The 25558-nt window shown below is 36.8% G+C and overlaps 1 protein-coding gene across 2 annotated transcripts in view; it reads left to right on the top strand.

Moving 5' to 3' along the window:
- SEMA3E (semaphorin 3E) overlaps positions 1–25558 on the top strand; it is a 255930-nt gene that overhangs the window by 180107 nt on the left and 50265 nt on the right. For both annotated transcript variants that reach the window (XM_057304254.1, XM_026504656.4), the window contains exon 5: positions 22431–22524. In XM_057304254.1, coding sequence (XP_057160237.1) covers positions 22431–22524 — 94 coding nt within the window. The remainder of the gene's footprint in view (positions 1–22430; positions 22525–25558) is intronic.

The following is a 25558-nucleotide window of genomic DNA, read 5'->3' as shown; positions in this document are numbered from 1 at the left end:
AGTTGGCACCAAATATACTCAATAATTCACTCTTTGATTTTCAGTGTACAGTTTGGACACATTTCCTCCAAAGCAGCTCAGCTATTTAAGTTGGGATATTAGCAGCTTCACAGTCATGAGGGTTACACCTATCCCTCAATCCAGTATAAGTCTCTTTGAGAATGTGTTAGAAACTGTACGCAAGTAATGTTCCTAGCAATTAGTCCATGTTTGTACTTCACAGACTGGAAATTTGTGTTCTCTAGTTAAATATTTTATAATATGCCACTAAGAGATTACAATTTAGACACAACAGGACTCTTGCCTTTTAGAGTCGTACATTTACATATCATATAGAGTCATACATTTATGTACATTTACGTATTACTGAGTTTGAACTCTGTATTTTCAATAAATATTGAAAATATCTTTTCAGGCAGTAATACCTAAATATCCAAAATAGATCAAAACATGCATGTTATGAATACATGGATTTTTTTTAATCAAATATAATTTTTGACAGGTACTTAACACCCCAAAATTATTTGTTTCTTAAATTTTAGTTTCTGCTTATAGTGCAGAGTAAATTTCCATTGGATAGCCAACAAAACTAGTAATAGTTTCTAGAGTTTTAAAAATTTACCTGGTAGAATTATACAACTGAAGTTAGTATTTTGTTTTACACAACTCTGATTCGTATATCTGTGCATTCAATGTTCTTTGTGTTTTTCAAGGAGAGATATGTATATTTTTATTTCACGAAGTATTTTCATACCAACTCTTGCCACACCCAGCTTCTAAACCCACAAAATTACAAAGATTTTTTTTTTAATTTTTAAAGATTGCATTTATTTATTAGAGAGAGAGAGAAAGCAGAAGCAAGGGGAGGGGCAGAGGGAATGGGAGAAGCAGACTCCCCGCTGAGCTGGGAGCAGGTCACCAGGCTCGAACCCAGGACCCTGGGTTATGATCTGAGCCAAAGGCAGTTGCTTAACCATCTGAGCCACCCTGGTGCCCCACAAAGATTTTTAAATTGGTTCTTTCAGTGACTTTCTGTTATGTCCCTGTTTATTTGTTTGTTTAACTGCAGTTATCTTAACAGTAGGTAAAAAAAAAAAATAAGGTAATAATTTTAAAATAATTTTGTAAAAATCAAGGGTGGGTGTTAGCCATTTGAATACAACAAATATATGAAGACTATGCGTCAAGTATTCTGCAACATTTATACTTTCAGGTAATTTTTATATATTAAACTAAGCTTTAGTTAACAAAAATGTCTGGATTATAACTTGCACCAAGGTATTTTTTTAAACCTTATTGGTCATATGTTTTGTAGGCTAACCCTGGTTGTAATTTCCTGATCCATTTTGGTGAAAGTATATAGAAATGTTCTATTGATTTAAAAATTATGGCAATTATTTATGTTCTCATTTCAAATAAGTGATTAAAAGGCAATATGTTTCACCCTATGAAATCAGGTTTAGGTTTTGTTTTGGCCTCGCTCTACATTTCTCATTCTGTGGACCAGGTGCTTGTTTATGTATTTTTGACTGAAAATGTAATGAAAATTATGGCAATGAAAATAGACATTACAGTAGTACTTGGGGGTTTTTGGCAGCAGGGAGCATGGAAATATTTCATGTGTTAAAATACATATTGAAAAATGGTGGAAGGGGAAATTATATATAGTAAGGTAGTAACTACCAAAGGTAATACATCAATAGTTGTTTAAAAACGAAGACAATCTTTTGAGAAGGTCAGGGAGGCTCTTTCAGGTTTAATATTGCAGTGTATCAAGACTTATTGTTTAGAAGCTAGCATTAGAAGATTTTTAAATAGAACCAATATTTTAAAAGAAATGATACATTTTGTCAGCTGGGTCCTCAAGTCCTTTTGTACATTGTTTCTTCTGCCTAATTTACTGCAAATCAAAAATGAGTACGGGGTTTTCATCAGGAGGCTGCAGTCTGTGATTTTTGTGATGTGTCAAACCCCTAAAGTTATTTTAAAATGTCTCTGAAGAGAGGGATTGTTCCTTCAGGTCCTTCCCTTCTGTCACTCTTAATAGTGAAAGCTGCTTACATGATCTGGTGGGAAAGAAAACAGGATTCCTTGTGCTAGTTTTTCTCTGAGGATGATTCCGTGAAAGCTCTTGGAAAGACAGGCTGCTTGACACACTTTACTTATGTTGTGGCTCTCTGTTTTGCACCCCAAGTGTGAGGCAGTTGGTAAGAAGCCCCTCTCTCCAGCTCCGTGTGCTGCGAGCACGGGGACGGTGCAGAGAGAAACTGGGTGATGCTGTGTTGTCGAGCAGATTTCCCTGTTGGCCCCTGGGAAACGAGGGAGCAGGAGACGCTGGTGTTGGGCCAGAGCTGTAACTAAGAAGTAACAGGCCGCTTCCACAGGGAGCAGGGAGCTCTGCTACAGGGCTTTGTTTCCACTTAAAAATATGAATACATGGAAGAAGTCAATTTAAAAAAAAAACTTAAAGTGCTGCCATGCCCACTTTGGCCCACCTCTTCCATGGCACTTCTCTGTTCTTCCTTGGATGCTGAGCTTTCCAAACATGGGTGTGCGTATGTATAAAAACAAACAAAAAGTGTTAAACTCCACTTGAAGTTCTGATTTTGTTGATTTGAACTCAGAAATATTTCATGGACATTCGTTATGTGTTAGGACATAATAATACTGTCACATTCATTTAAATGGCTGCGTAGTATTTCGTAGTAAGAATGAATAATAATGTATGTAATGAAGCGTTTTATTTTTAAACAGGCAATCCCGAGGCCACAGTGAGGCAGAGAATGAACGTGGTGCTTGGGTGGTTGGGCATCTAAAGAGCAAATGAGCTCCTCGTGGCTCATGGAGCAGTAAGCGTGCATGTCTCTGGTTTAATCAGATGTTAGAAACTGGCAGCCGGATGCCTGATTCAGCTCACAGCTGTGCTTTGTGTGTCCCAGTGTTTCTTGTTTGTTCTCTTTTAAAGAGGCTACTTTTGAAAACTGGTTGGTTTCACATTGTAAATTGTGAGTCCCATTGAAGTGACATGAAAAGAATGAGTTGCTGCTAAGTAGTTGCTGCTGGACTCCTCACACAGGGGCGTGGTATTAACAGTGCTCCGCGGCCCCCATCACTCACGCGTGCTCCCAGGCTCTTTCCTGTCTGTCATCTCCAGCTGGTCCCGACAGGCATTTGCATTTGTTCCCCAAGCACTAGAAGAATTAGGAACTTCCCTCAAATCCTCTAGTGCTTAGAATCTAGCAGTCGTCCAGTAACCTGGGGATGAATGAATGACTGTGTGGATTAATGAATTAATGAACGGGTTTGTTACATTCCTACTTTGATGAAAAACTCTAATTAGGATACTGAGAAGCCCAGCTTGAGAAATGAGTACGAAGTGTTGATAAAATAAAATTTTTAAGTACCCTCCCCCACACATTTTTTTCTTTTCATTATGTAGATTTTGCCCGCTCTTGAAAAGGTTTGGTGATGAAATCGTAGTAGATATTTGTTTTTACTTCTCTGGTCTTTAGAACATGAATTAGGCAGCGTGACATAGACAGCAGGGACATTCTTTAGGTATGCTTTTTTTGTTAACTTATAAAATACATACAGAAAAGTGTACAGATCAAAAAATCGTACTCACAATTAGTTTTTACAAATTGAACACATCTACGTAACTAGTATCCAGATCATGAAATAAAACATCATCAGCACCCCAAAACCTCTGCTCTGCCCCTTTCCAGTTACTATTCCCTGCAAATTACCACTATTCTGACTTCGGTCACTATAGATTAGTTTTGCCGATTGTAGAATTTTATGTGAATAGAATCTCACAGCATATATTTTTTTGTGTCCAGCGTTTTTTGCTTAATAGGATGGTGAGATAAATCTGTGTTGTGTGTAATTATAGTTCATGCGTTCTCATCGCTGTATAGTATCTCTGTGTATAGATATACCTCAGTTTATTTACCCATTCTCCTTCTCTGGTTATTTGAGTCGTTTACAGATTTGTGCTGTTGTGCTGCTGTGAACATTCGTGTGCATGTCTTTCAGTAAACACTGGCATATGTTTTTGCTTAGTATTTTCTGGGAGTAGAATGAATGTGTCATGGAGGATACATACGTCTAGCTTTAGTAAATACTAGCAAACTGTTTCCAGTCATTGTACTGATTCCATGCCTTCCAGCAGTGTGAGTGTTCCAGCTCCTCCATGCTCCGCAGACGGTACTTGGCATTGTCTTTTTTCCAGCCGTTGTGTTGGGTACGTAGTGGTATCACGTGGTTTTCGTCTTCATTTTCCTGATGACTAATAAAGTTAAACACTTTTCATTTTTTATTGAGGCTTAGAATTTTTGAGTTACTCACGAAGTGAAGTCTCTGGCTGGCCAGTGAAGAGCTGTTTGACCTTGGCCACATGGGTTTGTTGGGGGATTTTATGAGGAACCAAATACAAAATATCCAGGTCAGTTTTAGAGAAAATAATTATCTGTCACTGATAATTATCTACCACTGATAGTATGACCCCTTTCTTTGCTTTTCAGAACTGATAGAAAATTTAAAATAAGGGTCAGAAATACAATTGGGAGGGAAAAATGGTGGAAGAGAACTGTCGGATTATATATAAAGAGATGGTGGGAAATGAGGGAACAGGGAAGGCAGTAAAACTAATATTTCCTGATGGTGATATTAACCTTCTTGTCAACCAAGGTAAGCCTATGAATAAAGATTTAGGTCTTGTTGGAAGGAATAGTATAGAGATTAATGATATGAGCTTTGGATTCATGAATACCTGAGTTTTCTTTTTTTTTCACTGTAACTTAACTAGATATTTTACAGGGTTATCCATTAGACAGTCGTCAAAGTCATTAGTGAGAATTAAGTACATTAAAAAATAAACATTTTAAGTATAAAAATAGACTATAAGTCATGTATAAATAAAAAAATGTAGCCCAATAGTAAAGTAAGTAGCTACTCTTATGACCTTTTCCATCTTTGAGCTTTGAGATATAATTATGACATAATTCTTAATATAAGGGACACTGATAACATAATGAACAGTGTCCACAGTATAAGTCCATTAAAAAGAAAAAGAGACTTTCTACATGTGGACTTTTGTACCTCATGTCAAAAGCTTAATGTTATCATAGTTGATCATTTTGACGTTTATAGTACTGTGACAGCTGATTATCTCTTTCCCTTACCTGATGGCTACTGGGTAATGGTAGATGCTTTGTAGTAGCTACATTAGCCTGCTTTTAGGTTGGAAATGATGTGAAATGGATTCAGCTTTTAAATGTTCTCTTGAAAGTATCCGAAGAAATGTTGAAAAAATATACCTTAGGATGTTAATAAAATTCTCTAACTCTAAAGATATGTTTGACATTCATGGAAATTTAGTAACTGTTAGGAGAAAATGTGCTAACCTGGTGGGTTTTTCTCGTTTTCAAGAATGTTTTCACTAAGACATTTGAGTAACATTAGGTGATTAAGTAATATGTTGGCTCCTTACAACTAACTTGAATTTTATTAGTGTAGTCAACTTAAATTAGTTACAAATTTAATCACATGCTATACTGCTAATTCACGAGCATGATATAGAACAGATGTACATAGAGTTAAATTTGGTGGTCTAATTAAAATATTGGCTTAATTAAAATGACTTGCTTATTCTAGTCTGGCAAATTGAATTTTGTCAGGTTTCACTTCCCAAAGGGAGATATATTTAAAGTAAGTAGACTCTAATTTTACTCATTTATTGTGTTAACTTTTACAATTCTTTAAAAAAATAAAATAAAATTCTTTAATGTTGTGGATATATATTCCTGAAAATGTATTTGTGTAGATGAAGCAGCGAGGCAGAGAAAGGAAAGAAGTAGAGAAGTTCAGTAGCAATGCAGGATTCTCGATGTGTTGCTTATCACCATCATTTTCCTTCAAGAAAATGAAGAAAAAATTAATATAAGAGACTCAAACAAGATTTAAATGTTAAAAATGCTTTTATATGTCCATCCATATTCTTTTTTTTTTTTTTTAAAGATTTTATTTATTTATTTAACAGAGATAGAGACAGCCAGCGAGAGAGGGAACACAGCAGGGAGAGTGGGAGAGGAAGAAGCAGGCTCACAGTGGAGGAGCCTGATGTGGGGCTCGATCCCATAACGCTGGGATCACGCCCTGAGCCAAAGGCAGACGCTTAACCGCTGTGCCACCCAGGCGCCCCATATTCTGACACCTGAAATATTGTCCGACTGATAGTCTGTGTAGACTGAATGATCAACATGTAGATTCAGTTTTATTTCCTGAACAAAATTCTGGAGCAGCATTAACAAGTAGTTTCCTCCTAGTCCAATGGCCTCAGGAAACTTTGTTTTCCTGCGTCATTCCCCATTTTTTCATTTGTAAGATGAGATAAAGGTGTCTTCTAATCTAAAATTACATAGCAATGAAATAATATTGTCTTCTGCACAGTCCTACTGTGAAAATCAGATCATCCCAGTGAGAATCTTAATAAACGTAATGACTGTGTATGGAGTACATGCCATATGCCAGATGTTTTTGTTCCTTTGCTTTGACACTCCTGACTTCCCACAAGGGAGGAATAATTGCTCTTATAGAACAAATGAGGAAAGTAAAAAGAAGGTAAGTTGCTTCTTAATGCTGCACAATAAGTGGCCAAACTTGGGCTTCATGGTCCAAGGTCAAGTTTTTTTGCATTGTGCTCTGCTGATTTGCTTCATGACATACTGTCTTCAGGCATTTTGTAAACCATGAAGTGCCATATAAAGAGTTTGATGATGGTGGCAATAATTGTGTCTAGGCAGGCATCATCTCCGTGAATCTGTGCCTTCTACTGCTCTCGTACTCTCTCAACTTGACTTTCAGCCTCTACCTCCTTCCATAGACACCGTCCCTTTTCTCTCATCCTTCAGTCTCTTCAGATTTTACTACCTTCTATCGGAGACCTCACAGCAGTGACATTGGCAAAACACAACCACAAACGACTTTGTTCTTTGTGTATCTGTCTTTATGATTTATTAGTCCTGGTTCATTTGAACCTTTTGCTTTCTCCAGTGGAGCTTCCAAACTGCTGAATGTCATTAGAGACAATTAGAAGATGTTGGTTATCACCATTGTGATTCAGATGAGCCCATGTACATGTGGTCCATCACTTGCAGTCCTTAATTAACTGCCCTGGCATTGTCCAAGTCATGACAGTTCTGGAGGTGAGATGAGGGTAAGATGATATAATGAGAGAATATAGGCTTTGAACTAGACAGATGCAATTTCAAATCTGAGTTCTGCTGCCTACTACCTCCGGGGCTTTAGGTCAGTAGTTCACATATTTGAATTTTGGTTTCCTCATCTGGAATTTAAGTCTCTCTTATAATACCTTGCTTGCCAGATTGTGTGGCTTTTCTGAGATCCTGCATGGGAAAGGAGCTGTAAGAAGAGTCTGTATTTACCATCTCTACTTCCTCAAATTCTGTTGGTTGTTCAATCCAGGGGACATTTATCACTTTTCTAAAACTGCTCATGTTACTGTTTCTCATGACCTATATGTCAAATAAATATCTCTTTAACTCCGTATCTTATGCTTCTTCTCTACTGCAGTTGACAGTATTTATAATTTTTGTATAAAAGCTCTCCTCTTGTAGTTTTTAGAACCATTATTTTTTTCCATAGTTTTAAAATTCTGAATATTCTAGCTTCCCAGTCCTTTAAATTTTGGTGATTATAGGAATTCTACGCTTGGTATGTGTTTTCCTACATTTCATGCTTTCCTTGATGATCTGATTGATTCACATGTCTTATTATCTATTTGTTGACTCCCAAATCTTATCCCCAGGCTTGACCTCTGTGCAGAACTCGACATCCACATTTCCTATGCCTGCTATACTCCTATGAAATAATGTCCTAGAGACATTGCAAAGAAACAATTATTTCAATAACAAAACTCTGAAAATTCAGGTTGACAAAGGAAGGAGAATCTTCATGATTAGTGAGAAGGTATATCCCACATTAATTTTATGACTCACCTCATCCTAAGGGACCAACGAGGTAATCACAACATTTTGTACCATGTCTCAGACACTGCATTCACTCATTTGCTCATGTCTTTGTTCATGCTATCCCTTTACCTGAACAACTTATCTTTATTCTTCGTTGAGACGACCCTAACTCATTTTTCAAGACTGAATTTACACATCACCTCTCTGTGATATTTACCTCAACCTCCACCTAGTAAAATTAATTACATTTCCTTTGGGTTTCCATTGTGCTTAAGTCTTAATTATGAATTATGATTTCTATATGAATGCCAAACTGTCTCTAAGAAAGAGATTATCATTTCTATCTCTGTTCCCTTAAGGTCCAGCATAATCCTGAAATTGAAATCGTGCACTAAAAACATGGAAGCAAAAACTCTTCTTTCTGATGGAAACAAAAAAGTATACAGTCTTTTTGTTTGTTTCTTTTAAAGTGTTATTATGATTTAATTTTATTTCAAGTAAAATTTTGTCTGATAAATTTATTCTAAATTTATCTTATGAATTTTAAACACATGCATTGATTCCGGTAATCACCCCCACTGATGGTGATTTGCAGTCAACTCTTTGACCCCTCCCTAACCGTTGGCAGCTACTGACCTGTTATCTGTCCTAATAGTTTTGTAATTTTGAGAACATGATTTAAATGGAATCATACAGTAGGCAGACTTTCAGATCGGCTTCTGTCATTTAGCACGAAGCACTTGAGATTGTATCGGTGGTGTGTATATCAATAGTTTGTTCATTTCATTGCTGAGGCGTTTTCCATAGCATGGGTGTATCCTAGTTGGCTTATCCATTCACATGGTGAGGGGCACTTGGGTCATTTCCATTTTTTGGTGATTATGAATAATGCAGCTTGTGGTAAGCCAGATTCTGAGATGAGCCTGAGGTCTCATACCCTGTATCATCATCCCCTCCCCTTGAGGTGCTTGCTTCTACCCAATAGAATATGACTTGGTTCTTCCCAATAGAATATGACAAAGGTGATGTGATGTCTCTCCCGTGATTAGGTTGCATTGTATGAGAAAGGTGGAGGGAGTCTGCAGGTGTAATTAGTCCCTAATCAGTTTTCTTTAAGCCGGCAGTTGCTAAACCTTGTCAGTAGATGGCACTGAGAGACATTCCAGAAGGAAGAGGCTGTCTTTGGTTCTGGTATGGCTCCTTCCTTCACCAGATTGCTAGAGAGTACACTTTTTTCTTTATTGCCCAGACCCTGTGGTTTTCTAAGTGTGAGGTGTTCCATGGACACAAATTTCTGCAGCATCTGGCTGCCACTCTCAATCCCAGCAGACGCAGCAGGGGAGCCCAAGAGCACGTGGGGCTGCCCCCTAGCCAGTGCACATTGCTGCTTCCCCTGCTCCCTTTCCTCACCATGCACAGACTGTGGACCCACGGGGCTGGTCATCCAGGGAACCACCCAGTTCACACGTTACCAGCATGCTAGGTTCTGCAGAGGGAGGCCTCTCCAACAGGGCATCCACGTTCCCCTGATGCCCTGTGTACGCATGACTTTCTCCGTGGGCCCGAGGGTTGCTGCTCTTGTCTGGGGACAGCGAACACCTTCAGACCTGGCAACAACACAAGCTACTCCTCCATCAAGTGGCAGGAAAGTCCTGCCTCACTTTCCCTAGTGAGGTGTGAATCCCCCCTCCCAGGGTTTCCCTCCCTCAGCCTTCCTTTCGTCATACTTGCTCTCTTGTCATCACTTAATTATTGTTTATATTAAACGTCCCCTGTTTAACACACTGTATCATTTTTTTGGTCACTTGATTGGATCCAGACTGATAGAAAAAATAACCTACTCCTTTTACCCACTTAGGAACCACATATTTTCTGATTTTCTATTGAAATTACTAAAAAAGATTTTACCAAAGCACAAAACTTGCGTGAGTGTATGCTTCTAAGGAGGAGAGTGCTACCATATGGTGGAAAGTCCAAGGAGGGTTTATTAGCTCTGATACAGAACCAGATTGGAGGAAGGCACTTAGGGTCAAATAGTGCTACTTGACAGCACAGTGCCTCCTTATGGGAAGCAGAGAGGTTTTCTGGCAAACTCTCAGGGCCTTGCTGAGAACATCTGAAAGGGGGCTAGGTGAAACCCATTGCTTACATGTTGTAGAGACTGGCCTAACTGTACAGTTGTATGCAGAAAGCCTATAAAACAAAATAAATACACACAAACAAAGAACTGACCTGCAGGGGTGGCAGCTTTCGCAAACACAGGAGGGGGAAAACACAAGTCAACAAACCTTGCACCCGTGCTGTTTTCCTTTCAGGACTTGCCACAGGACTCCCTCCCATTCCCTTCCCCTCAGGTGGCCAAATCACTGTTGAGATCCTATAACACTTATGTCAGCTAAATGTGTGAGTGTATAAAAGTAACAGGAGTCAAGAGGACCCTGAGAGAGTTAAATGGAGAATTGCTCACCTTGCTTCAAGGCATACCAGGCTCGTAGACGCCTCTTCAGTGATGTGTAGATAGAATCCTTGAACCTTGGGGCTTATAGAAGATGTTCTGAGCCTAAAATATGGTAGAACTAGAGATAGAAAAGTACTTGTTGAAGGAATGGAGATAGAATTTAATATTTGACCTCCATGTAAACGCAACATAACATGGACTCTGTGAAATAACATATCAAAGATGCTATAAAGACTGGATGGAAGTCTTAACACAGCTTCAACAGTGGTTCTCCAGATATTAGGATTATGAAGAATCATTATTTTCAGGCTTTATTTAGTTATAGTCTACATGTTCCTCCGTAATGATATGTTGATTCAACAGTAATGATATTTTTTCAGTCATTTATAGTCCTGCCTTCTCCTCTGTAAGAATTTAAAGAGCAGAGTCAAAAGCATTTTTTTCAGCAATTCCCCAGTCTCATTCCCTTTTCCAGACTAAACCACCACCCCCATTTTTAGTTGTGTCTTTCACACCTCTCTTTTTCTCTCTGGAAGTGCTTAACCCAAACAGAGAGAGAGAGAGAGAAAATGTGTGTGTGTGTGTGTGTGTGTGTGTGTGTGTGTAGGCGTGTGTGTAGGCTTAAAATCCCAGTCTCCTGTTTGCTGTGTAACTTGGGGCAAGTCACTCTTCCTCTCCATGCCTCAGTGTCCTCCTCCATGAACTAAGTTTATAATAGTATCCCATGTATAGGATTGTTGTGAGGTTTGGATTAATATAAGTAAAACGCCTAGAACATTGCTTGACAAATAGTGAATGTCAGGGAGTCATCAGCTCTCATTGTTACTACCACCAGGAGCATCTCATTTCTTTAACTTTCCAGTGGCAATCATTACCCTCATGTATTGATTCACAAACTTGAATTCCTAGTATTTAACACATCCTTTGGTATCTCCAATGAAGTCTCTAGTATCTCCTGTCATGTAAAAAGTATCCAAATCAGTAAATCAGACACATTCCTAGGATGAGATTTACCATGTTTGTTTAAAAATCTATTCTTTCACTCTTTTCTGCTCTGCTCCTAGCCCAGTTAAGATACTATTCTTTTCTTTCTCACCCATGCTTAAAACCTCGGTGTTATGTTGTCAACCCAGCTTTCCCCCAAGTTGAGTCAGGAGCGATATGGTTTTTTTGTTTTTGTTTTTGTTTGTTTTTCTGTGTCTTTAAACTACCTTTGCAATTTACTCCTCTTTCTGTTCCTTCTGCCAGAGCTATTCTTACCCCTGACTGCTTCCACTAGTTTTCTTACGGTCTCACTGGCTCTTCAGTCTGGCTTTATCTCTGCTGTCAAATTAACTTCACGAAAGAATAAGTCTTTTCAGAACATTCACGATTTACCGTTGCACATGGAGTGAAGGCAGCCGGAGTGCCTCATCTCAGACAGCCCGTGTCCTTCACAGTCAGCCTCTAACCCACTTTCTGTCTTCTCTCCCTGCTGCTCATTAAACTTCCCCTGTGCGAGTCTGGGGACAGTCAGTCACAGCCACTCACTCCTTCCTTACCCATCCCTTCATCATGAAATGTTTGTTACTCCTTTCAGAATGTCTTCCTAAAGAAGAGTGGTTGAGAGGCTTTGGGATTCAATCTTCCTGTTCCTAGCTGTATGAATTTGAATACGCTTCTTTATATCTCTGAGCCTTAGAAACTTTATTTGTAAAATTGGGTAAAAATATCTGTCTCATAAGGTAGTAACAATGAACTAAACAAATAAGCAACATTCTTGGAACAATATCTGAGACATCGAGAGTGTCCCTGATATAATCTTAACCGTTTTGTTGTTGTTGTTTCCCTGAGAAAAACATTTCAGGGCATTACCACTCCTTGTTTCAGCCCAGACCGTTCTGCCCCCAGGACTACAATTAGGTTCCAAGTTGTTGTCATCATAGTGTGTCCCTCATTATAGGACTTTTCACACTGATGCACTCATTATAGTAATTATATTTCCCTATCTAGAGCCTGAAAGAAAGTTCCCGTCTTGTGATGTTCATTGAAGGATCACTGTCCATTCAAATACCTATCTTAAAGATCTGTAATAAACAATGAAGGAGAACATTTAGGTAAAGGTGTTTTGTATCTTAAGGACTCGGCAGGAATGAACAATGACCTTTGCAGCACCTAGCACAGTGCTGTGCAGAGTAATGAAGGGCACACTGAGAGACCACATTGAAGTGATGTCATAGCGTACGTTAGGGACTATGTGTATTCCCCATTCTGTCATCACTGACGATGTGATCCTGGTGAAACATGCTGGTTGTCTCTTTTAATTTGATTATATTTCTATTCTGTACCTACAGGCAGGAGCCTCCACAATAATCATGAAAAACAAGAAACATGCTAAGGATATGCTCGCCTCTCTTTTATGTTTGTGTAATAAGCTGATTTTTGTGGTTTGATAAAGGGATGGCTGAGATGCAGGAAGAAGGGTCCAAACATACACTCTCGTGAGTAGGTCATGGAGCAGGTTTTCCCATTTAAGTACAGAGCAAATTGGGCTGTAGTCTGGGTGTCATAAAATCAGAAAGGGTTTAATGATTATTAACTTTGAAAATGATTTTGGAATACTCTTCTTTAACTATACAAGAATACCATAATGAAGAGACAATTCTGCATATGCATATGTCCTGTGTCCCTGAGAAAACACCAGGAATCCCTTAACCTAGACTCCAATAACCATGAAAGTCTACCCATTAGCCCTATTTTCCAGAATTCCCTTTGTTGACACTGTTAACTCCAAGAGCTGTATGGGTCCAGCCAGGACTGAATGACAAATCAGCTGTTAGAGAAAGCGTCCCTTCCCTTGCAGCTGTCCTGTTCTTACTGTGCAGATGGTGAATTGATTTTTCCTTTACCAGCAATTCTTTTCTTTCTTCTCCACCCAGGACTGTGATCCTTTGTGATCATGTTTGACTCAGTCAGCAGTGGGAACACTCAGAAGATTGAAGAGTTTTCAAATGTGTCCAAGTGAAAGGGAACAGGGATTTTGAAATGAGGAATTGCTCAAAGGCTGGCTATAGACTAAAAATGGGCTATGACTTCCTCCCCATGAAAAGTAGATATTCATAGTTTTATAAAAAGCATCTTTGTCCTCAAAAAAGAATTTTGATTCTTGCTTTCATTGTGTGTGGTCAGAATAACAGTGAGAGTAGTCAGACCCGGAGAAGGTGGACATGAAACACAGTCCAGAAGAGAAATCCAGATCTTAAAGCTAACTTGAGTCAAGATGGATCTTTTCTTTCTATATGTAAATGACCTGCATCCTTCAGTTAAATTTTTAAAAATATGCACGAAATTTTATTCATGACTGTTTCTAGCATTCTCCTATTTACAATTTTAATGTTAATACTAATTAACATTAACAGTAGAGTATTTAATGTTCATATTTCATATTTCATGTATGGATATATAAATCCTTTTATTAGGAATATTATATATACATATATATGAATTATCATATATGTACCATGTATTTTATCTAAGAAACAGATAGCAATTTAATTGCTCATTTATGCTGTACCAATTATTTTATTATACAGTGTATTGAGAATATCAGAAATTAAACCCTGCTTATACTGAACAAATATTTACTACCACTATTTTTTTTCTACTAGATTTGTCTTAACATATCTATGTAGGGTAGATGTTTATAAATGCTAAAAGAATAGCCATTTGCAGTTATATTCACTATCATTCTTGGCATTTCATTAAGCAGCTAAAATTATGAAATGTAGACCATGATGCCCATTCCTGCAAAACGCTATTTTCTTCAGCATTTTTACATGTAGACCTGCTTTGAGTATTGTATAATTTATTGGTGTAAAGAGATTCCAGGTAAGCTACTTAGTAATTTATTACGGAATGGTGTTTCAGTTTCAGTATCAATTGTAAATTTAGCACCAGATTAACTGGATAGCCCAGGCAGGGGTTGACTTGACATATTGTGATAGATTTTCTCTCACACTAAATTTGACTTTTTCTAAAATCAAACACAGATGATCATAAGGTAAATGAATCAAATTACAACCAGTACTGTGATTATTAGAGGACTGGCTCTGCTGATTTTTCACATAATTAAAATACCAAATTTCTTAATCTCGGAACTAGATATTTAATTATAATGTGACATTTTCTAATGTGGCCTTATAGGATATGTCCAGCAAATACTTCAGCAGCCAGCTTTCTATTTCCTTAGGCTTATTTCAGTCTGTTGCAGTTATTCCCCTCGTTGATAAAGAGATTGTGTCATCTTTGCCCCGTAGGTACCTCTTCAAGCTGACATACCTCTTCTAAGTCTTTGTGATGTAACTCTGAGAGTTTTCATAGCTTCTTAGAATAAAAAGATACTCAAAGACCACTTTGTACTTGTATGAGCCCATACTATTTTTTAAATTTGTTTTCTGATCTTTATTGATTTGTGTGAGTTCATTATATAATAAGGAAAGAAGGAAGCTTGCTTTTTTGAGTGAAAAAATATTTATGTTTTTTTCCATGTAAGTTTTTTTTCTCAAAATCACTAAGTTATTTATCAGTGTTTCTTTCACGTCTCCTAGATTCTGTCTTGTTTTAAAAGGCCTTTTCCACACTCAAGGTTACACACAAAATTTTTATGTCTTTTTCTATTCCTTGTATAATCCTCTTTCTTATGTTTAAATTGTTGATCAATCTGGAATTTGGCTACAGGGCTATGGGACATGAGGTAGTAATCAAACTTTATTTTTTTCCATATGGCACTCCAGTTGTCCAAACACCATTTATTGAATAATCCATCATTTATCCACAGTTCTTTGAAATACTACCTATATTAATGTGCATTCTTACACTTACGGCTTCTCATAATAGAGGGTAAGGTTTTAAAGTTAACTGCAAAACAACAAAAACAAAATAATATGGAATGAAATCAGCATTATGCACCATTGCATTTGATATAAAATATCTGGTTGCAAACCCTGGGATTTGTAACAGGTCAGTTTTCTTTTCCTATATGGCTATGTCACATTTAAATTTTCTAATTCTTGAATTTTTTAGTATTAATTCCTCCTTCTCATTCTCACAACAGTCATAGGAGGGAGCAACGCAGAAATATTATTTCTTCTTTTTTACAGGTGTTGAAATTGAGTTTGAAAGGTTATGGGACTTGAGCCATAGATCAAATCAGAGGCTTTCTTATCTCCACTTTGGATTAGCTCTCTTTGTAAAAACGTTTTGACTCTTATTTCAATTCTTATTCCTATTCCTGTTTTCATTCTCTCCTTCCTAGTTTATTAAATAATATCAGAGACTTTATTTCTGCCACTGAAGTATAGTTAATGTATTGTTTCATGAAAAAATCAACTAGCATATTAGTTGTTGTCATCTGTTCATTTTGGCTTTGCTATTTGTGAAATTTACAATTAGAAGAGATGCTTTGCTTAATTTTTATGGGGACTCAAAGGAGTAGCATGCATTATGTTTCCTAAATTCAGTATTGATTGCTTGGAATGTAGTAGGCTTCTTAAATCTTTGTTGAATTTACCTGTCTATACATATTCACAATGCAATGGAAATAATGTTACAAGCGATATGGAGCACAGCCTATGGGAGAAGTTGCACTTGGAAAAGTCTCCCAGAATTCAGCAAAGTCATTTTTCAACATCATTTCCTCATTACGTAGGGGTTTCTGCTGTAGAGAAAAGGAAGAATTGAATTTGCCTTTCCCAAAGGGAAAGTATAATGTAATAGCAGTGGATATTATCAGGCATATAACTTTTAAAGAAAGTCATCCAGCTTGTGCTGCTGGAGTTTTGACTGGGTGGTGGGAGTCAGGAGGGAGAAAGCCTAAGACGGAAGTGTGAAGATCCTGAGCCGCCATTCTGGAGATGAGACTTTATAGCAGTGAGGAAGCACCAGAGAGAGTAACACGATTATATTTGAGAGGGTGGTGAGGAAGAGGTAGGCAGCGAGGATGATGCTGTTTTCTAATAAAAGCAGGCTTCGGGACAACATAATAATTAAAGTTTGAATAGTATTTGTTTCCAGTACTCTTGGTACGCCAGGCATATGTTTCTGGTAGACAGAGCTAATAGTGTGGAATTTAAGAGACTATTGGCATAAGATGAGGGTGAGGAGAATGGAACCGTGAAGTAATAATTAAAGGAAACACAAAAATGGGGGAAAGATTATTTTGCCCACAAATACCAGTTTAAGCAAATATTCATTTACAAATTCAGCATAAGACAATTGAGTTAGAATTTTACTGTAGATGTATTATATATGCTTTAAAAAAATGTTCAGTAGCATCTGCAAGCTATTCCAATAATGTTAAAGGAAATAAAACATTTGAACATGTAATTTAATGAATAGATAAATAATGATAAATTTTTTCTTGTTTAAAAATCTTAATATGCATTTTCAGACCTTGCCTATATCTTACTTACCTCATAAAATACACTCAGCCATGCCCAGCAGCACAAACACATATACCCCTCTCCATCTACAACAGTAAGTAGGATGGATAATATTGTATGTAAAATGAACATGGAACCAGAAGTTAGAAGACACTCTTTGAGACTTGCTAAGCCTCGCCCTGCCTGATTTCTCATCTATAAAAGGAAAATAATATTTGTGAACTGTATTGTTGACCCTGTTTTACCTCATAGGCTTATTTGGTACGGTGAAACAATATATGCAAGAGTAGTTCCTACATTTTAAAGAATTAAACAAATATGACATTATTTTTTAGAGATTAAAAATGTAAAAAAATTAAAATGCAAAACTATTAGTGTCAAAATGTTTACTTAAAATTCCGCTTCCATTTTGTATTTTTTCTGCTAGCTTATTCATTGGGAAATATTTCAAATATTATTTAATACATGTTTTTATTGATTGGCAGAAGAAAAGAAAAAATAGTATAGTGAGTCACTTTCAAAATTAATTTACTGCAGGTTATTAGCTATTATGTGAAGAACTAAAGAGCATAATACGGTTATTTATTCTAGAAATTTACTTATCAAAATATATCTTTATTATTCATTGTTGACAGGTACATGTTTACATGCCTTGCATATTTTATGACTTTTTCTCTAACCATTAGAAGTAGTTAATAAAATAGGGGATTATTTGTTTTGTCCTGTAGTATTTGTAACGGTCTAGTTTTTTTCTGCCATCTTTCAGAATTTACCATTGACATTAGCGCAAAAATAGTTCACCACACTGACTTATTAATGGGAAACTGTCATTTCATTTAATTGGCATCCCATTTAACACCTGATATGCAATAACTCACACCTATTGAAAATAGCTTACAGCAGTCTTGCTGGGTTCCAAGCGCTCCCCTCAAGGCCTGAAGGGGAAAAATTCTCCTGGAAAGACTTAACCATTTATTCTTTAAACTTTTTTTTTTTTTTTTTCTGAAGAGCACACGCATCTGCCCACATTTGCAAACTGCATGTCCTGCTTTCTCTCAAGCACGGGGGAACTTACTGAAAAACTTCTTCATATCACCCTGAAACAAAAAGAGTAGCCCACACTGCTAATGCTGGTGATGTCTTATAAATTTAAGCCACATTACTCAGACAGAAATTCCAGCTGTTAAAACACAGATAATGGAAAGCCAGTGTACGTACTGACCAACATTCTCAATAAGGTTAAACACCAACATTACATATTACTTGAACCATAAGCGCAATTGCTTTGGGGTCATTGACAATGTCATCGTGCCTCCAGTTTTCTGGTTGGTTTGGTGGCTGAATTCCACTTCATGGAAGAAAATTACATTACTCGCTTTTTAGTATTTTATTGGATTGTGCACTAAGTTAAACACTGCAGTTAACAGCACAATGAACTCTCAATGTGAGAACCTTCATTCTTTAATTTATAGTTAATTTTGAAGTCACCTTGATCTATGCAAAACAAAGCAATAGATGTTTGGAATTGGCCTGTTTTCCGTTACCAGTATTATCCAGTCTAGGATAATTTTTTCCTTTTTATCTCTTCTCAACAATTTCCACATCTCTGCTGTATGAAGTTGCAAAAATAATATATTGAGTCCTGAGGAATTAAGATGAATGGAACCAATGTGTCTTTCTTGTACATGTAGCTTAACAAGGTAAAGAAAGCCTCCACTCTAAAATCAGGAAATGAAAGATCAGGTAAATTATTAAAAACTGCTGTCAAGTTAGTTGTCAGATAAGAATTCAGGACTCAGTCTTGACTCTCAGCTCAGTATTGAAGTTTCATGACCATACACCACAGTATCAAAAGAATACCTTTATACTCATTAAAAAAAAAAAAAATCGGTCATGTGGAGAAACACTATATATCTCCATGTCACACCTCCACATTACTTCAGATTACATATTATCACCAATGAGGTCATTGGGGATTAAAAGAAACACCACTATCATTCTTCAGTATTTGATTTTGTTTTTAATAAATGCCATGTAGTAAAATATTTTATCTTCATTAAATAGCTCGAGAAATTAAGAACATATCTATTCTTCCTTTAGTTGTTTTAACAATGTAATAGTTTTACTAAAGCCAATGGCGATCAAAATGTAGAGAAACAATAGGGCCATGATGTTGCTTTACGAGCAACCCTCAGAAGGCAGGCACAATTTGTATATTTGTCTAGTTTCAAATCAGCTCACCTGTCTACAGCAGTCTGTGAGTTCTTTTAGATACAAAAGTAAATAAGCAAAGACAAAAAGAAAAAATTGTTTCTAGAAAGATAATGTTTTTTCAAACATCACAAACAGTTGTGCATTTAATATGTACCAGGTATTTTATCTGATAGAGGGGATCGGAGATAAACATCACATGGGCAGTTTCCTCAAGAATACCCTACAAACTAGTAGGAAGGAGAGTCAAACAGGCAATTATAACGCAGAAAAGTGAATGATATGAAAGAGGGATTCATATGATGTTTGATAGGACACGAAAAGGGAAAGGAGATTCTAGGTCAGATCAGGATTCCTGGGGGTGCTAGAGTCTCTGCTGAATTTGTAATATATGGGTATTATCATCCAGGGCACACTGATGAGCCCAAGTAAGAGATCTTCGGAAACCTGCCCGTAGTTCATAATGGCCAGCATCCAGACTGCGAGAGCAGTTACAGAACTTTCAAGGGTTCAAAGCTCCTCTTCATTATTTTGTTGTAAATATTGTAGTCTTCAAATACACATCCCAGTCAAATTTAAGAAATATCCCACTCTACAATCCAAGTGGTCATTATCTTTTATTTGTGTCTTATTTGAATCCTGGAGTATTATTAACCAAGTGCTATGTATGGATGAAATGAATATATCCTCTAAAGATGGGGAACTTCTCTTTGTGCATAAAGATAATGCTGCCTCTCTAAAGCAAGGGTGTTCCAGTAGTTTCTTCTTTTTATTCAGTAGTGGGCTACACAATTAGAAACTGAAGAACACATGCATTTTTAAAATTAAAATGCTACATCTGTCCTTTATTCCTTTATTCAAAAATACAAATTTTTAATAGTGATGTAAAGAGCAGCCAGAAAGTTTAACTCTTTTATTATTTTAAAATGACTATATGTCCAGGTAGCTTTAGCCATTAATCAAATAGATAGATATTTGAAGTCTTCTGCGTTAAAGTGGAAGGATTCAGTCAAGACACATCTGAGTTTGGACAGGAGGCATAGATCTTTGAGAATACTTGAGTATCCAGCACTCATTTGCTCGCAGGTTTAAATTTGAGGTTTGGTAAGAAAGGATGTCCTTTTACAGACTCAGCTAGATTTACATACTGCGCAGAATCCAGCCTCATTCATAACTAAAAATTCCATCTGATTCTGGATTCCACTTAATTGTTTTCAAAATGTTAGGGTCATCGGTGTCTTTTTGAATATAGGATTCTGTTGATTCAATCAACTTCTCTTGAAAGTTGAAGACGCTGATATGTCAGATAATTGATACCTCAGACCTGTGCTGAAATTCACCAATCAGCAACAGCCTCAGGAGCCTAGTTTCTGACTTACACTTAAGAAAACCTGTGACTTTCCTAAGAAATTGTGACTTCATTCTCTTCATCTAACTACAGGCCTTTGAAGTCTGAGATTCTCTTGATCTTAGAATTCTTAGTTTGCATTTTCTTTGGTTCATCTACTTGACAGTTTAAACTTAATGTGTTGCATTGACTTGAGTAAATAAGCAACGTACTTGTTTTTCGCTTGCAGTTTGAATTTCAGTGTTGAAAATGTCTAATTTTATCCATTAGGTAAATCACCATCATCTGTCATTAGTGATAAAAAGTTGAGTATCAGAATTTTGTAGTTGTAGAAAGTCTGGATTTAAGAGAGCAGTTCAGTGTATCTCTTTAACAGCTTTCTGTGACCAAATATTTGGACATTTGGCTATATTAGAACAAATATAAAATGTACGTCCTACCTGCTTTTTTCAAGTCATCTATAAAGTGGTGGTGACTAACGGGTCAAACAAGTATTACATTCACACACTTGGTCACTTTCTCCTTCACATAATCTGTGGGTCAGTTTTCCAAATTGAGATGCAGCCCCTTCGGCACAAGTGTTAGCTGGGCAGACCAATAATTCTGTCTCATTTGAACAAACTTTTTTTTCTCATATCATTGCAAATTTGTCCTCTCTGAGGACCAAACACAAAAATGTCTCCAATTATTTATGGGTATTTTTGCTCTCTACTGAATTGGGTAAAGTGTATAAATAGGAAAAAAAAATTAGGGGCTTAAAAAAAGTTTCGTGGTTTTTAGCCACATCTTGGTGAGGAGCCCCCATTTGTGGCCTAGGCTGTGGTTCAATTTCAAGGATAAGAGTGCAGGGTTATAGGGACCAGGTTAACTCTGCATTTACCGGAAAGGTTTTGGACTAGCAGGATCAGAATGGTGATTTGAGAATATCAGAGAGAATATCAAGTTAGAATGGCAAGGTAAGGACAGAACAGAGAACGAGGAGTAAGGAGGGTGGGTGGAGATGTCAAATCCGGTTTGAGAAAAGTGGCTGTATCTCGCAGAGGTTACTCAGGACTTCAGGATTGTTTTTAGGTTCGTGGTTCACAGATGGGCAGGGCTATCGATAGATAGATACCACTGGGCAGTATGAGCAACATTCTATTGCAGAATAGTTGTTTTTTTTCCTACAGAATTTTTGGTATTGATTCTTATCGTCACTTTTCCAAACTACGTTCTTTTACCCAAACCATTTATAGCACACTTAATGAATAATAATTACAAAAATATATTAATGAGAATTTTGAAATCTGAGAATATTCAGAGAAATTTTCTGTGGTTATGCACTTGGCATAAGAACCAATGAAGTAGTAGTTTTTCATAGAAATACTTTCAAGTTCTTGTTTATGTGACACGAGTCTGAAATATTGCTCATAATGTGACATTAATTTCTACGTCTATATTCCAGTAACTGTTTGTGCAGCCATCATGCTGTAAATTATTAAAATTAAATATCTATACCAAGAATATGTGATGAAGAATAAAAATGATAGGAAATAAATAATCCAAATTGATAGAAAATTTTATCAGTTTCTTTTGTAGACCCTTCAAAAAGATCACTAGCGGCCTTTGTGGAATAGCAGCCCGTTTCCGTATTTATCATTGAACCTCCCTTTTGGTAACCTTTTTTTAGCACGTTTTCATTCCTTTGGAATATTTACCGGACACCTCTTAGAATAACTAATACTACTGCTCATTTGCTAAAAACTGCTAATAACATCTTTCATTTCATCACCTGCATACTTTTTGGGAGGAGTGAGAAAACCATATGGGCCTGAGAAACCATATATTTATTTACAAAACTCTGTTTGGTCCTAAACAACTTGATGGTACTCACTGATGCCCTGTTTACAATACCTGTTTCACACAAGGCCAGGTTTTTATATGTTTTAACTGAGCAATTAGATTCTTATTAAGATCGGCAAATACATAATGACTTTTCTGGTGTTTTTGTTTTGTTTTTCAAGGATCCCCTGTTTCATCTGGAACCGCACAGGTCTGAAAGAGGAAGGGGCAGATGTCCTTTTGATCCCAGCTCCTCCTTCGTCTCTACCTTAGTGGGTAATTATTGTTGCCACAGACATCAGTTGGTCATCAGATTGATTTGGAAACTTTAGTTAGGTTCTTTCGGTGTTCCTTTATATGTGTGGATGAGTCACAGTTATTCATTGGTGCTGAGAGCAGTGGCATTAGATTCAAGCCATGCTAAATTGAACCAATTTGACGCTAAGATAAGTGCAGCTACTATGAAGTATGTGTCTCATTCTGAAAATACTAATTGTTACTTAATATCTGATATAGAACATCTTGTATTATGCCATTTATTGTTCAAAATATGCAATTTGAGGAATACTTTATAAAAACCTGGCCAGAGAAAGTGAGCTATTGTAACATGTGTTACTTCTTTTAGTTTTAATTATTCTGTGACTTTAGGGAAACTTTTCATATTCTCTTCTTGGTGCTTTCTCTGTACCAGTAGAATTCATCAGAAAGTCATCTCAATTGAGAACTTTAAAGTTATTTTTCTAAACTCATGTTAATCTAGAATGTTAACTGTAGAGGTTGACCAGTTCAAACTTCCACTAAATGTCCACATTGAAATAATAGAATAAGGTGGCACGTCTCATCTAGATTTCCGTGTGATTCCATTTAATTAGAGAAGGTACCTGAGTACCTCGCTTAAGACACAATGAAATTATTTATCTTTCTCGTTTATATTCTCAGGGTTTAAAAATGGTACACTTGGCAAAGTACTCCAGTACTGTGGTGGTACTAATGGATGAGTTCCAAAGTATAAAGTTGAGGAGCTCTCCCCGACAGCTAACTAGGTGCTTTGAGGAATCATTCTTTTCTCTGAGGGTTGCGAGGTTATGATACAAGTATGGTACAGATGTACGGATTTCTGTTATTACATTTGTAACACTCAGCGTTATAGGCTAATAGTAGATCATCCTGTTGGCAGAAAATGGGAAGTGTAAAAAACGTGGGGACTTCCTATCCTAAATAAAGGGTTACACTTAAAACTCCCCACCGATGAGTAATCAGAATACCATATGCTTGATTTTGAGTTGATACAGATATTCCTGTGTATTCTAGAAACTAATAGTCCCTGAACTTGTCCACACAGTTGATTTTGATGGGCCTTGCATCCCACTTTCTGCACTTCCCCATCCCAGTCATGGTACCTAAGTCCATGTAGGTAAAGCTTCTTCTTATATTATAGCAGACCCTTGAACAACACAGGTTTGAACTTGATGGGTCCGGGTATATGCAATTCTTTTTTTTATAAATACAGTGCAGTACTGTAAATGTATCTTCTCTTCCTTATGATTTTCTAAAACATTTTCTTTTCTGTAGCTTACTTTAAGAATACAGTAGATAAGGATAAGATTTATGCGATCTGAAGAGAAACCAGAGTATGAAACATGAGAGACTATGGACTATGAGAAACAAACTGAGGGCTACAGAGGGGAGGGGGGTGGGGGAATGGGATAGACCGGTGATGGGTAGTAAGGAGGGCACATATTGCATGGTGCACTGGGTGTTATACACAACTAATGAATCATCGAGCCTTACATCGAAAACCGGGGATGTACTGTATGGTGACTAACATAATATAATAAAAAATCATTATAAATAAATAAATAAATAAATAAATAAATAAATAAAATCAGAGAATATACAAAAAAAAAAAGAATACAGTAGATAATGCATATAATATACAAGCTATGCGTTAATCAATTGTTACGTTATCCATAAGGCTTCTGGTCAATTAGTAGTTAAGTGTTTGGAGAGTCACCAGTTTTATGCAAATTTTCAACTGCAAGGTCAGTGCTCCCAATTTCCATGTCGTTCAGGGGTCAGCTGTGTATCTGTAGAGCATAGATCTTCTGTTAGCTTTAATTAATGGGGAAAGATTGATTTGCTTCAGCCCCGTAATTTGAAAAGGCTCTAAAATGAGATTTCACACAGGAAGTAATTAAGTTCTTCCGGAGCTTGCATCAAGAGATGTAATATTCTTAAAGAGTATAATATTGTAAAGAAAAATAGTATTTTAAGATAGCTAGCGTTCCTCTGCTAACCTGTGTGTGTGTGTGTGTGTGTGTGTGTGTGTGTGTGTGTGTGTGTGTTATGAACAGAATATGAGGAAGGGAGACTTTAAATATGAAAATAAGATTGCCTACGTTTAAACTTCAGTAGAAATCAAAATCTTAGGAGGGACCCTTGGAATGAATGCCAGATCCATAAATGTTAGAAATGGCAGTGTATGCATTAAAATACATGCATTTGACAGACACTTTTTTCTAATGCTTTTAGTGCTTTTTTGGGGTAACTTCATAAATTTAAAATTTGAATATGTTTGGAAGAGATTTTCTTATCATTTCTCTTACCGTACATCTTGCACAGAATAGGCCTCCTATAAATACTCATTGAATGGACTCAATATTCCTAAATAAGCAAAAAACAAATTTTGGGATATTATTCATAAGAACATTATAAGTGATATTGAAAGTGGAAAATTACAGACTAAACACTACTTCTGTAGTGAAATCCTAAGATTAGCACACCATTTAATTTTAACATTTCATTTAAATGGTTTAAACAATTCTTTAGTCACCCTGCCACTCACCACTAAGCCTCCCTGGAGCTTATTTATGCATGAAACCAGGAACTTAAACCTGAATTTTTTAAGAGGGGAAATATTACTGGAGGGACATTTCCAAGTGAGTTTCATTGAACTTCCAAATCAAATTACACTGTGCTGAAATGTGACGTGCTAGCCATCTGGGTGGCTGTTTTGCGTATTCAGAAGAGAAATCAAATCATAAGAGCCCTCCAAACTAAACACGAACGTTGTAGGAATAATCCCTCCAAAAAGAAGAAGTAAAAATAAAATTCTTCACATTTATCCACTAGCTTTCATCCCAAAGTACCTTTGAAAGATCATTCGCTCACTGTAGATACGCAGCCGCCGCCGAGACGGAAACCTGATAACCTATGTGAGCCAGCAACTCTGAGAGAGGGGAAGTAGGAATAATTCACCCAGTTGAAAAAACAGCAGGAATTTGGGCTGGAAAAACGGAGCTACCTGAGT

Source organism: Ursus arctos, unplaced genomic scaffold (assembly GCF_023065955.2).
Source record: "Ursus arctos isolate Adak ecotype North America unplaced genomic scaffold, UrsArc2.0 scaffold_3, whole genome shotgun sequence".
NCBI lineage: Eukaryota > Metazoa > Chordata > Mammalia > Carnivora > Ursidae > Ursus > Ursus arctos.
This window is presented reverse-complemented; position numbering and strand designations above follow the sequence as displayed.